The sequence below is a fragment of the Choloepus didactylus genome, chromosome 8 (assembly GCF_015220235.1).
Source record: "Choloepus didactylus isolate mChoDid1 chromosome 8, mChoDid1.pri, whole genome shotgun sequence".
Taxonomy (NCBI): Eukaryota; Metazoa; Chordata; class Mammalia; order Pilosa; family Megalonychidae; genus Choloepus; species Choloepus didactylus.
In genome coordinates this window covers 18,173,684-18,187,436 of record NC_051314.1, presented here as the reverse complement: position 1 = coordinate 18,187,436, position 13,753 = coordinate 18,173,684, and the positions used below count along the sequence as shown (strand labels likewise).

The window sequence follows — 13,753 nt, the reverse complement described above, 5'->3', positions numbered from 1 at the left end:
CTGTCTGGTGGCAGAAGCCTCACCCCAGCCCCCAGCTTGAGCGTGAATTGCCCTCTGTCCCCAGCTGTCAGCCTTGCCACTGTGCGGGTGAGATGTCCAACCCCCTTGATGCTGGGGGGAGGGAAGGAATTAACGTTTATGGAGAATCTCCTGGGCACCTGTCCTGAGCTTGGCACTCTATCGTATCATCCCATCTTAGCATCCCAGCCTCCCTGTAAGTTGGTGTGTTCATTCTCATTTTACTGAGGAGAAAACTGAGGCTTAGAGATGTTAGGCGACACCAGGGCCTCACAGCTAAGGACTGCAGAACCCGATTTGGAACCACCCAGGTTGGGCAGTGCTTGAGCTGTCACGCCCACCCCACCCCACCCCACCCGCCCTGCAGTGCCAGGCTGAGTCCTCGCACCCTGGGCCCCAGCTAACCTCCACCTCCTTTCCTTCTGCCTTCCCAGGGGAATGATGCTGAAGAGCCTAAGGGCGTCACCAGTGAAGGTAGTAGTACTCTGGCCTCTGCCCACCTGCCCCCTCCCAGGCTCTCACCTGGAGCCCACCCCTGCCTCTCTCTCCTTCCTCTAGAATTTGATAAGTTCCTGGAAGAACGGGCCAAGGTTGCCGACCGGTTACCCAACCTCTCCAGCCCCTCAGCCAAGGAGCCCCCCAGTGGCACCGCCCCTCGGAAGAAGGGCCAAGAGAAAGATGATGACATGCTGTTTGCCTTATGAGGGCCAGGCCTGGCACCTGCAGCCCCGGTCCCTGCTGCTCCCACACCCCTGGGCGGGGGCCTCTCTTCCCTCCTTTGGTGTTTAGGCTGCTTCAGGGGTGGCTTGTTCCCCCCTTTCTCTCCTCCAGGATGGAGCTGCCCCAGCTGCAGCTGGGCTGTGCTGCCTGGGGGTGTGGGGAGGCGGCTGGATGAGTGGGGGGTCAGGCCATTGCTATATTGGGGTCCTGGCCCCCCTTGCCTCCGTCCCTACCCTGATAGACCACTACAACTCTGCTGAGAATGGGGGGCCCCATGACAGACTGGCAGAGGGGTTGACCTAGTGTGACTCCACTGATGCCCCCCCCAATGGGCCCACCCTAGAGGAGCCTCCCTTAGTCGACACTGCCAGGCCAGGGCTTGCTGGAAGCAGGTGACAAAAGCCCCCTGCCGCAGCCACCTGTCCATTCCACACTATGGAGCCCCAAGGTGGGGGCTCACTATCAAGGGCAGGGGTGGTGGCCCTCCATGTGGCACCCTGGCCAGGTAGGAAGCTGCACATGGTAGGACAAGACCCCAGCAGTCCCCACTGCAGGGCGCCGCTTCAGGGGGATGCCTGGAGCATCTGTGGCCCCTGCCACCACCCCCACTGCCTCCTTCCTCCATTTTTCCTCTGTTCCACCTGGACAGGCTCCACTGGGCACTGGGGCCCACATGTTGGTTGATCCCCTTGTACTGGGAGAGATGCCTTTCATATCCCCAATTAAAGGTAGAAAGAGCATGCTAGCAGCGTTGTTCAGTCTTCAGGTGGGACGTGACTCCTCAGCCCCGCCAGTGGCAAGGGCTATCTGGAGCTGGGCTGGGGCCTGCCAGGAGATGAGCACCTGCAGGTGGTGTAGCTGGAGCAGCAGCACCTGAGCAGGCACAGCCCACTCCCCCTCACAGCGTATGCTCCGGCCATGCCTTCCCCTGCCGAGAGGCTCCTCACGCTCCATCTGAGTGATGTTGTTCCCTCTGTCCTGCGGGGACCAGCTCCTGCCCCACAACAGCTGCTCATGAGTCACGAGGAGGGAGCACATGGAGACGGGATTTGTGTGTTGCAGAAATGGATCTGCAGGGAGGGTGTCTGGCACTGTACCAGGCTAGATGCCATCTCATGGAATCTCCAACCCCAGAAGTTCATTTCCCATCCCCACTTCACAGGCACTGAGGCTGGGATTCATGGGTCGTGTGAGCTGCCCCAGAGGAAGGAGGACAGGCACAATTGTTCACTATGTGTAGGCAAGTTCTCTGTACCCATTTTTCAGACGACAGCACTGAGGCTCAGTTTAGATGACTTGCCCACACAGCTGAGGCACTGAGCAACACATCAGGCACAGCAAATTCCACAGGGAGTAAGTCCTTATCTTACTGCCACTGCAGGAAGAGTGGCAGCTTGAGAGTCTTGGGGTGCCACCGTCTTCTGGGAGCATGTTGGAGCTGCCTGGCCCAGCCCTTGGTGGTAGGAGGGAAGGCGGCTGGTGTGGAGCCATGACCTGCCTGAAAGGCCAGAGCAGGAGGAGCCGAGAAGTCTGCATGCCTGGGTCCCGAGGGGCCTGGGCTTCCAGGCCTTTGGCAGGGTTTGCCTCGGAGCAGGCATCCGGCTCCCACCAGGCCTTGGGCAGGTGGCACCACTTCTGAGGTATGGTCTAGAGCTAGGAGCCGGGGGACCAGGCCCGGCACCAGCCCTCCAGGGAAAGTGGGGGCAAGGGAAGGAGCTTGAGGGCAGGCCCAGAGGAGCCTGCTACAGGGTGGGGATGCTGCTACCCAAACGGGCCTGATGGTGGGGTGGGGGCACGGCTGCCCTCGGGATGGCTCATGGCCCAGGCTGCGCTTCCGAGCTTGCAGATGGGCCTCCTGGCAGAAGGCAGTGGCTGAACCTTGACTGTCCCCAGCCTAAAAGCCTCCCTTTTTAATTTTTTGTGGGTTTTTGCCTGCCCTTCAGCTGCTTCTGGCCCTGGCATGGTGGGGGAGTAGCTTCCCCTCTATCCCCTGGGCAGCAAGCAGCCTCCTGGTCTTTTAGGAGATGGGAGCTCTTGGCATCCATAACCCAGGCATTATACCCAGCGCAGCTGGTCCAAACTTAGTGGTCTCCTGGGTCCTGCATGAATTAACCATAGAATAGCCCAGATAAGGAAGACTCTGGAGCTCACAGGGCATTACGTCTCCTGGAGGTGATCCAGCCTTGCTCAGTCACTCTGTGCTGTGAGCCCCTCTGTTGCTGGGGATCCTGGCCAGCCCTGGCGGTGTCTGTTCCACCTCAAAATTGGGAAGAAGCTGAAGTGGGTGTACAATAACGTCAGTCTGCCACGTCTGCTCCCTGCCTCCTCAGGGCACTCAGCACCCCTCCATCTTACCCTGTTGTCTCAGTTTGCCAGGGCAGCCATGACAGGTGCCACCCAGTAGCTAGCAACTGGAATCGACCTCACGGTTTGGGAGGCAAATCCAACATCAACGTCTCGTCAGGCCATTCTTTCCCCAGAGCCTGTAGCATTCTGGTGTCGGTTTGCCATCATCCTTGCGGCTCCTCAGTTTGCATCTCTGCCTCCATCACATCCAAGCTGTCCCGTTGGTCTCCTCCTGTGGCTTTCTTGACTGCTTCCGATTTTCCTCTGCCTTATGATGACTCCAGCCATATGGTTTAAGGCCTAACCAGATTCAATTTGGCCTCATCTAAATAGGATCTTTGAAGATTCTATTCACCAATGAGCCTACACCTTAACTAATAAAAGGCCCTATTTATAAGTGGGTTCACACCCACCGGAACATGGGTTAAGACTCGAACATGTCTTGATGGGGGACCTGATTCAATCCCCACCATCAGCTTTGGATGACTCAAAGGGGCCAGGTGCTGAGGACCTTTGTCCCTTCACTGAATGACCCAGACTGCTTGGTCTTGCTGGCCCAGCTGCCGCTTCCCCTGTAAGCTCTCATGACAGCAGACCTGCCTTGGAGGTCCCCTCCTTGGCAATTTCTGGCCAGCAGCCCCCAACAACACCCCAAACCCCAGTGCCTGGAACAGCAAGCTGGATTTTGTACTTGACTCCAGGTGTTGAGTGTGGGCCCTTTAAGCACCTGGGTTTTGGAACCATCTTTTTCATAACATGCACCTTTTCCAGCGGGTTCTGCATGTCTGAGGTCGGCTGAATCTGGTGGTCAGATTAGAGGACAAATGACAATAATAGGTGAGATTAGACCCCCACTCCCCACAGAACACTCACACAGCACACACACACACACACACACACACACACACGAGTGCACACACGTCAGGCTGTCCTGGTGAATTCTGAGAAAGCCTCACAAAAGGCATGGACCTTTGTCCCAAAGTCTGACCTGGGGTCCTGTGAGACTTGGGGCCACAGGACCTGCCAGCAAATCTCTGGCCCCTCTGGCCACCTCCTAGGACAAGATCTGGGCTCCCTTCCCCTACGGTCCCCAGCCACATTCAGCACACATCTGTGAACTTCTGCTGTGTGCCACACCACAGCCAGGACCTTTTCACACCTCATAACAGCTGCTGCTTACAGGTGGGGAAACTGAGGCTCAGGGAAGCAGGGACTTCCCTACTCACATGGTAAGCAATGGAAAAGTGAGACCCGCAATCCTCTGTACTTACTACTGTCTCTCCCCTACCCGAGCCTGCTGTCATTCTCTCCAGCACCGATTTACTGGGGTCCCCTTTAAAGACCAGCCCTTTCCTCTTGCACTCAACCAGGGAACTTTACCCCTGATGGTCCTGCTGATGGCTTAAGGTGAAAATTTTCCAAGTCTTAGTGCTTTCCTGTGACAACATTCCCGGATCACCACTGCACACCAAGGCATGGTTCTAGGGTATGGGATAGAGGTACGGGTGGCAGTGGGGGTGGCAGTGCGTGCCCTGGGGCTCACGTGGGGGGAAGCAGGACAGACAGAAATCCCGGGTTACAGGCTTTTAAATGAATAAAAGGATAACTGACAACCAAGTGTTTGGAACTGGGAGGCCAGGGGGCGGGGCATCCGCGATAGCAGTCACCCCAGGGCCGTGGGAGGAGCGTCTCCTCCTCAAGGAGGGGCCGAGAGAGGAGGCGGGGAGAGGGCGGGGCCGGCAGGGAGCCCCTGGTGCTGGCCCGCGCCCCGGCTCGCTCTCCTGTGTCCGGGCCGCGCGCCCTCGGCCGGGTCCCTGGACGGCGGCAGGAAGTCGCAGCCCGGCGCAAACGAGGACCAGCTGCCTGGCGGGTGAGGGACCGCGGGCCTCCACATGGCGCCGCCGCGGGGCAGGATTAAGGAGGCGCCGGCGGCTCCGGCCCGGCCCAGCTGCTGGGGAAGGCGGCCCCGGCCCTGGGCTCGGGGCGGGAGGGCTGGAGCCGGGCCCAGGGGCGGGAGAAGGGCGCCTCGGCCGCGGCCCCTGGGGCCTTCGATCCCCCTCCGTTCCCTCCCGCCTTCCCGGGGCCACCAGAAACGCCCTCCCCCACCCCCCAGCATCAGCATCCAGCTCCCTGACCGGGAACAACCTCCAGTTGGCATAAAACGCAAAGCCTGGTTTGGCCATTTCTGAGCGGCCTTAGGCAAATATCTTAATCTCTCTGTGCGTCCATCTCCTCACTGGTAAAATGGGGGTAAAACAGTAGGTTGTTGTGAAGGTCAAATGGGAGGACCTGTCACATAGAAAATGCTCCATGTGTGTTGTTATTGTCTCGGATGGTCCCCAGGCTCCCTCCCCCATTCCAGTAGCCGGGTAGGCTCAGGACTCTCCTGCCAGCGAGGGCCGTGGCCCCGGTTTAGGGTCAGTGTCCCAAGGCGGCCACGAGATGGCAGCAGCGTTGCACGTACTGGGGCCCAACACTCCAAGTCACCATACTTGCTGAGTGCCACCAGAGAGGTGGGGTTGCTGCCAGCTCCAGCACTGCCCCTGTCCACCCTTGGTGTCCCCGCGAAGGGGCCTTTGTCCCCAGGCCCAAGCCCCACCAAACTCCTTTCCCTCCTTCACCCCTTCTCAGACTGGTGGAGCTGGGTGATGGTTAAAAGGCTGGGCCCTGGCATCATGGAGCTGGCTTCAAAGCCGGCCTCTGCTGTGTGCCTGGGCAACTGACAACCTCTGGGAGGCTCAGGTCTTCATCACACCTCCCTGTCCACAGGCCTGTGGGAGGATTTGATGAGACAAGCCAGCAGGGCCCAGCAAATGGTAGCTTTGGGAGAGAAAAACCCAGCCCTGTCCCCTCTGAGCTCCCTAAAGCTGTACTTCTCCAGCACAGCCACAGGTCATATTGTAGGACATGTTTATTTACACACCTGTCCGTGGCACACACACCACTCCCCAACACAAACACAAATCAGAACTCCCTAAGGTCTGGTCCTGGGCTGCCGCTGCACACGGCAGGACTCAGCAAAGGTTGAGCTGATAGAACAATGACTCACTGACCATGAGATGGGAAGGGCCTTAGCAACCATGAGGTCAGAAGTTTGCCAGCCTGATTTTTAGCAGAGAGTCCTTTCTTCAAAACAAATCAACCACAGAACATAAAGAGAAGACAGCTGCTCTGGTTGAAATGGGGTGTGGGCTACCCACTCCTCTTCCTCCTGGCAACCCCTGAAGAATGCCCACACAAGACCAAGTGCTCCAGGAACAACTCCAAGATCCACCGATTCTAATCCTGCCCCTTTGATTTACACGGGGGGAGACTGAGGACCAGAGAGAGGAAGCAACTTCCCCGAGGATGCACAGCACAGGGGAGCAGAGCAGCCAGCACCCAGTCTGAATGGCTGCTGACAAAGGGTCTGCATCACCGGATTTGCAGTTTGCAGGAGTGACTCTGTAACCCTAAGGAAATGCTCTAGCAATGGAAATCCTGCTGGGATTGGGATCTGGATTTGTCAGACCATCCAGATTCCAAACATTCAGCCCAACACACTTTTACCAAGCACTGGACTCTGTGCCAGGTTGTGTTCTGGGAATCCAAGCTGATTGAAGAGGCAGGGTGGCAGAGTGGGTAAGGGGACATGGTGCTGGCTGTGTGGCCCTGGGCAAGCCGCTTGATGTCTCTGTGAAATGGGCATTAATACTACAGATCTGGGGGGGGGGGTTGCCATGAGGGCTAAATGATTGCACCACCTGCCATGCAGTGAGTGCTTGATAAATATCAGCTATTGATATTAGCCATCCAAATCCCCCATGTGATCAGAGGCTCAAAGATGGGAACACTGCAGGCTGAAGGGACTCATGAAGTGCGGGCGGAGGAGCAATGTCCTGGAGGAGCTGCATTCATTCACTCATTCATTCATTCATTCTACAAATATTGGTTGAGATCTCTGCTCCAGGCACTGAGGATCAACAACAGAGGATCAATAAGTGATGGAACTTTCATAGTGGGGGAGACAGAGAGACAAGGAAAATAAAAGTTCAAAGGTGAAATGCACTATGGGCAAGGATGCAAGGAGTGGGTGCAATGGAGGGGACACCGTTTCTCTTTTTTTAATCTCAAATTTCCAGAAAAGCTGCAGGGACAAGACAAAGGACTTTTCATTCTGTACAATGTTATGAAGAACTAGGAAAATTCTAATCTTTAAAAAGGAAAGATTTCTTGCAATGTTATTAATGACCCTAAGCAGGTTGTGTTTTTTTTAACATATGTGTACACTGCATTCAAGATAATCAATATTTTCATCACACTCAGAAGTTTCCTTGGGCTCCCTTGTCAAGGAACTTTACTCCCTGAACTATTGGCAAGTAAGTTCCCAGCAGGATGCCCATCAACCTCCAAGCAAGGACACAACACAGCCATCCGAATCAGGAAATTAGTAGTGCATTTCTACCTTCTAAACCTCAGGTCCCATTTGGATTCCTTTAATTGTTCTAATAATGTTCTTTCTAGCCAAGGGATCCAGTTCAGGATCACATCCAGGTTAGTTGTCATGGTTCTTCAGCCTCCTTCAGTCTTTCCTCAATGCTCAGGGCCTTGACGCTTTGGAAGATCACGGGCCCCCATGATTTTATAGACAGTCCCTCAGTTTGGCATAGTCTGGTGTTTACTCACCATCAGGTTCAAGATATGCATCTCTAGCTGGAATATCACATCCTACCCGGCATGCAATTAAAATTTTTCCCGTTAGTGATAATGTTCGCTTTCATCATTTAAGTTGGTGTCCGTCCATCTTCTCCGTAGCAAAGTTCCTTCTTGTTCCTGCATAACTAATGAGTAATTTCTGGGGAGGGACTTTGAAACTATTAAATATCCAGCTCTCATCAACTCTATTCTTTAATTGGGGTGTGCCTCAGATTGCCACTGGAACGCAGTTCCTATTTTATTCAATAATCTGTTACTATCATTTGTTTTGATGCTCAAATTGGCCCAGATTTGGCCAGTGGGAGCCCCTTCAAGCTGACTTCTGTGTTCTTATGACGTGGCCCCAACATCCTTTGAGCACTTTTTAAAAATATTTTTTGGCTCAAGATATTCTGGGCTCATCTGCTTTCCCTGTCCCAGCCCTGGAATTAGCCATTTTGCGCAAGGAGGCCTGGCCCTTCATGGAGAACGGTATTTAGCAGTCACAGTCTGGGTGCTACTGCTCATAGTTAGGGTGGCAGCCCGCCTCCACGTCATCTCGGGGACACACATGCTTAGATCCATGTTGCATTTCTATTTATAGATGTAGAACATCATGCTTTCACCCCAATAACTCCAATTAACATCCAACACCACAGGATTCCTTCTGGTTCTCCTTTCCATAGGTATAACTCTTCCTGACAGGGAGAAATGTGGCTAGCTCCATTAATCCTTAATTTATTCACTTCTCTGCTCAATCCCCATCAGTACTCAGGCCCCCGTTGCTGCTGCCGCCCTCGCCCCTGCGGTGTCCTCCTGACCTGCTTGAGTCCCGACACTCCCTCAATGGGCGCCCCAAACCTTCCACAGCCTGTTTAGACCCCTCCTCAACCCAGCTCAGGCTCCAACGCCCACTCTGGGCACTGCCGCTCCCACGCCGACTTGGTGCAGACGGCTACCCTGCTGGCCTCACCTCCTGGCTTTTGGACCAAATTTTTTCAGGACAGGAAAGGAAGAAAAAGAGGAGAAAGAGGAGTTTGCAATTTGGAACAGGGAGGTCAAGATAAGCCTCTCTGGCATGATGTCTGAGCCCCACTGTCCCCCTCATCAAATGACCCAAATGTTTGTGCATTTCTGGAATTTATACCTCTAAAACTACCCCCTGCCCACCACCTGCATCAGGAAGCGCTTAGCCAGATGCCAGTCCCTTTAGACCCTGTGGCCCTTCTCCCAGGGCACACGTGGGCTCTGCTCCAGGCACAGTCCAGGCTATATCACCCTGAACCATTACCCCTGCCCCTGGTGGGGCCTGAGAGATCCATCCATGGGCCGGCCTGGCCTTGGGAGCCTGGGAGGGATAAGATGGCGGAAAAGGGAGCCTCAGGTGCAACGGCAGGCTTAGGGGCTGCTCCCTGGGCCTCTCTACTACCCATTTGTTTTTTTTTATTGCAGATCCGAGGCAATGAGCTGGCAGGTTTCACTTCCTGTCCACCCTGGGGCAAGACCAGACTGGGGAAGCAGCCTCATTGGGCCCCATCTCTCCCCTGTCTCTGACTTAGGACTCCTGTGGCCTCTCCCTGCTCCTGCCCTTGGCCTGCCTGCACCCCTCTTCCCCCGTGGTCAAGGCTGGCTTCCTGCTGAGGCTGCACCTCCAGGCTCGGCTGACAGAGCTGAGGAGCCCAGTGGGTCAGAGTTGGCAGGGTCCCTGGAGATATTGGGGCCACAGTGATCCAGTACAGGCAGGGAGACGGAGGCCCAGGGAAGGGCCACACAGCAGGCCAGTTCTAGAAATGGGGGTGCTGCCTTCCAGCCCAGTGCAGGGCGTATGTGGCTCCTTGTTCCAGCCTGAGAGCACAGGGAGGGCAAGGCAGCCCCAGACGGGTGGGCCAGTGGTGCGGAGGCCCCAGCACTGGACTGGAAGACCGGAAACCCAGCGTCTGGCCTGTACAACCGCTGACTTACTGTCTGGTTGGGGGCAAGCCCTTTCCTCTCTCTGGGCCTCGGTTTCCCTATCTGTCAACTGAAGGGGGTGAATTAAGTGATTCTAAGACCCCTTGTCACTCTGTTCTTCTGCCCAGTCAACCCCCAAATTCCACAATCCTCCCTCCAGAAAAGAAAGAAATGCAAGGAAGAAAATCCAAGTAGCAGATATGGAGAAATAGGGCACTTGCGTACTTCTCCTGCTGGAGGGCAAACGAGCGAGGGGAATGGGGAAAACACCGGGCAATTTGATGTGAGGCCTTGAGCAAGCGTCTGCAGGGCTCTGAGCCTGGGAAGGGGATGGAGGGCAGCCTGTGCTCTGGGGTCACCATCTCCACTCCACAGCACGCCCTGCCCTGCCCTGCCCAGCCTCCTGCCCGCAGGGTGAGCAGACAGCTTCTGTACCCACCAGGCTTAGGTCTAGTAGACACACACTGGTGCATGCACACGTGCGCACACACACACACTGGCTTTTCTAGCTCCAAAGCAGCCCTAGGCATAGCTCCAGCCCCCGAATAAAATGCAGTTCACCCGGAGTCCCACAGGAACCCTTTCTCCCCAGAAAAGAGGACTCAATGACTCAAGTCTCCAGCTGTGTGACCCGGGATGAGTCAGCTGACCTTTCAAAGCCTTACTTTTCTCCTCTGTGTAAGGGAGAACTATTTTCTTTCCTACTCAGGAGTGTTCCCATTGCTCAGTGAGAGCAGGGTCTCACACCCCCTGTGTAGCCAGAGGGAGAGGGCAGGGAGGAAGGGAAGGCCGCCCTCTTGCCCTTCTCTTCAGCTCGAACCACCTGCTTCCCCTTTCTGGGGTCTGCCTGGGGGCTGGGGCTGGGGGTGGGTGTTGGGTGGGGGAGAATGCACAGAGGTTCCCAGCGTGGGTTTCACTTCCCTCCTGCCCCCACGGACACCGAGCTCCCGGCAGGGGTCAGCACCCCGCATGGCATGGAGGAGGCCACCCAGGCCTCTGTCACCCCTGCCCCGGGCCCGCGAGCCGGCACCTGGGCCTCCCACGCCTGTTCCACGGAACCCGATGGCAGGAAGGGGGTGAACCGAGGGCAGCTGGGAAGTCCCTCTGCAGAAGCGCACCCAGCACCCTCCACCCTGCTCCAGTGTCTCAGCTGCTTTGGGGCATCTGTAGACTATTAAACCCACTATCCTTGTGGGCTGGAGAACTTCTCCCACCTAGGAACACCTTTATCATGGTTTTCCCTAGGACCCTGGATTTGGAAGGTTGTTCTTTGTGTTTCTTTTTGTCCACAAAGCATTTGGCGTTGCATTGGGTAATTATTATTTGCCGCTTTTATGCATCATAATCAGACTTTGTCTCCAGCATTAGTTTCTGAGTATCTCATTCGAGCCCAAAGTGCCCCACTTGCCAGGGCAGGCTCATCCCAGGGGACTAACTGCACAACCTCCATCTGTCCAGCCCCACTGGGTCCATCAGCAGTTTGGAACAGAACCCTCACCCAAAAGGGCAGGGGCTGAGGATGGGTGCACCCGCCACGGGCTCTGCCCTCATCCTGCCAGCAGGGCCACCCGTCCCAGCATGGCCGGGGCTGGACTCTCCCGACCCCAAACCCAGCCTTAGGATGTGCTCCTCGGCTTTAGGACGGGCTCCTCGGCTCTCTGACTGGCAACCTGTTTCCCTCCCTTTTTTTCTTCTCCCCACCCCCCCCCAAGTCCTTGCTGATATTGGGCTTTAGACCCCCACTCACCCCTCCCCAGTTACTCACCAACTAGATACTGAGCCCATTTCTCATCAGCTGAGGACTGAGGTTGCTCAACTATTGCAATACAGCTTGAAAACTCCCGGGGAGGTGGAAGGCCACCAGTGCTTTCTAGCCTTCTCGTCCGTCTGTCTGGTCATCTGTCCCTCCCATCCCTTCGGCACTGGTCCCTGCACCATCCTACCATCTGTTCATTCGCCACACCTGCCCGTACACCTATCCCTTCTTCCAGCATCCCCCCAGCCAGCGCCTGCCCGGACACCCTCCACGCAGACGCCTCCAGGGTCAGCTGCGACGGCCACAGACGCGGGGGCAGCACAGAGCGGGGACCACGGTGGCACCGGCCGAGGGAGAGAAGACGCCCTTTCTGCCTCCTTCTCCCCATGACAGCAGTCAAAGAAAGACACCTGGAAGACAGGGAAAGGGGGTGACAGCACAGGTGACACCCCGACCCCCTGCGGTTCCCTCCCAGCTAAGCCCCGCAGTGCTGAAGGGGAGGGTAGCAGGTGGCTGTTAAGTTGGCTGTTGAGACTGGACTTTTTCAGACTTGAAAGTAACGAAGTTAGCAAAACTGCCCGAGATATCAAAAAAGGTGAATTAGAGCCTGGGCAATATCCAAGGCAGTGATGGGAAAAAAATGAAATTGTTACGCTCAGTTCCATTCATGGGGATTTGGAGCTGTAAGGTCGGGGAGGGCACTGGGTGAGCTGAACTGCTCTGCCTATAAGACGGAGGTGAATCTTGCCAGTCAAATGCCATCTGGGAAGAGGGAGATGAGAAGGGAGAAGGGAGAAGAGAAGGGAGGGGAGGAGAGAGGAGCCAGGAGAGGGGGCGGGACTGGACAGAGGGTTGGGGGGGAGTCTGCAGATGAACTCCTGGGGCTGGGGGGGAGGGGTAGCCCCCCCCAAAATTGGAAGAGCAGATTCACCTAGGATGCCCCTTTAAATTATTTCCTGGGTGGTACCTGGTGTCACCCATTTGCATGACCCCCAGATTTCAGTAAACGGTCTGCCCACTGTATTTGTCAGGAGGAGGGTTTTTGTGGAAATGGAGAAGAGAAGAAGTTTCATGTCTGAGTCAGCACAGTACAGAGTAAAAATCACCCAGGAAGAGGCAGGAGGGCAGGGGAAGTGGTGAAAAACGCAGGCATCCATGGCTCTCTGAAGCCTGCAAGAGGTCTTTGGGTTTCTACTGGTCATGAAGTTAGAGGTCTGAGGTGTCTCCTCTGCCTTCCCCCCAATACCTTCCTCCCATGTGGACAGAATAAATTCAAAAGGCAAATCTGACCATGTTTTACAGCACCTTCCTCCTCCCTCCATCACCCTTTCTTTTACCCTGGGGTTAAAAGACCTATCTTCTGGCTGGGGCTCCAAGGCCCGTGGGGTCCAGCCCCTGCCACCCTCTCCAGATTCCCTGTACCCTAGAACACATCTCACAAGTCCCACATCCTGACTGCAGGACCTTTGGATCTGCCGTACCTTCCCTCTGTCTAGAGCACCCGCCCCCAGCCCAGCTCACTCACTCATCCTTCAGGGCTCGGCTAAAGTGGCACTTCAGACAAGTCAGCCCTGACCTCCTGACCAGGCCACTCCTCCGTACAGGAGTCATCCCTGCCATTGCATTGGCAAAGAGGAGTGGAGTGGCCGGGGGATGGCTGAGGCTGTAGACCTATCAGGGGTCACGCCCGGCCCTGCCCCACGGCCCAGAGTCGGTTCCATCTGAATCCCCAACAAATTGGACATCTGTTGCCAAGGGGGTGGGGGACTGCCTGTTAAGTAGACAGCCACCTGTGTCCCCATTTTACCATACACTGCGCCCTCTTGCAGAGGAGGAAGCGGGCTGGAAGACATTTCTGGAAGGTGGTGGCAAGGGCAGGAGAAAGAATGAACTCACCACACCTGGGGACTGGAACCAGATTGGCCCAGTGAGACTGGGGGCTGTGCGGACTATAGCAGAGTCTCAATACTGGATGGCTTGTTCCTGTTTTTATTGTTTTTTGTTTGTTTTTTAATTTTCTTTTTGCTTAGTTCTCTTTTTTTTGTAATTTATTTATTTGATCAGCTGTTTTTAAGACAGGTAAACTGCAAGTTAGGCCATGTCATGAAAATCATGACACAAAAAACCTACATGCTATGAACTCCCTGAACAATGTAAAATCAATGTCTTATAATGTAGAATATTAGGACCTAGTGATAGAAGCTAGTGAGGGGGAATGATAATCTATTATGTTCAGATATGTTAATGATGGTGAATTCAAAGGTATAGGAATGTATAGGGGTGATGATT

At 55.4% G+C, this 13,753-nt stretch overlaps 2 protein-coding genes across 9 annotated transcripts in view; both read left to right on the top strand.

Moving 5' to 3' along the window:
* Positions 1 to 1,483, top strand: part of TOM1 (target of myb1 membrane trafficking protein) — a 58,200-nt gene extending 56,717 nt beyond the window's left edge. For 4 of the 7 annotated variants that reach the window (XM_037845998.1, XM_037845996.1, XM_037845994.1 and 1 more), the window contains 2 exons: positions 453 to 495; positions 577 to 1,483. In XM_037845998.1, the coding sequence (XP_037701926.1) occupies positions 453 to 495; positions 577 to 722 (189 nt within the window). In that variant the 3' untranslated portion in view covers positions 723 to 1,483. The remainder of the gene's footprint in view (positions 1 to 452; positions 496 to 576) is intronic. The other 3 variants (XM_037845999.1, XM_037845997.1, XM_037845995.1) reach the window with 1 other exon arrangement.
* A 2,449-nt stretch (positions 1,484 to 3,932) lies between these two features.
* On the top strand, positions 3,933 to 12,230 carry LOC119541993 (translation initiation factor IF-2-like). Of its 2 annotated transcripts, XM_037846439.1 has the most exons (3): positions 3,933 to 4,954; positions 9,318 to 9,426; positions 11,698 to 12,230. In XM_037846439.1, the coding sequence occupies exons 1-3, from the start codon at positions 4,675 to 4,677 to the stop codon at positions 11,852 to 11,854; spliced, it is 546 nt and encodes a 181-aa protein (XP_037702367.1). In that variant the 5' UTR covers positions 3,933 to 4,674; the 3' UTR covers positions 11,855 to 12,230. The 2 variants fall into 2 exon arrangements, 1 of the variants encoding a protein (XP_037702367.1); XR_005218395.1 differs by lacking the exon at positions 11,698 to 12,230 and having other exon boundaries at positions 9,211 to 9,805.
* The last annotated feature ends 1,523 nt before the right edge of the window (positions 12,231 to 13,753 follow it).

Coding starts and splice junctions, on each gene's coding strand:
- LOC119541993 (XM_037846439.1), top strand. CDS start 4,675: ATGAATAAAAGGATAACTGACAACCAAGTGTTTGGAACTGGGAGGCCA. Junction 4,955..9,317: donor GAGGACCAGCTGCCTGGCGG/GTGAGGGACCGC, acceptor TCTCTGACTTAG/GACTCCTGTGGCCTCTCCCT. Junction 9,427..11,697: donor CCTCCAGGCTCGGCTGACAG/AGCTGAGGAGCC, acceptor ATCCCTTCTTCC/AGCATCCCCCCAGCCAGCGC.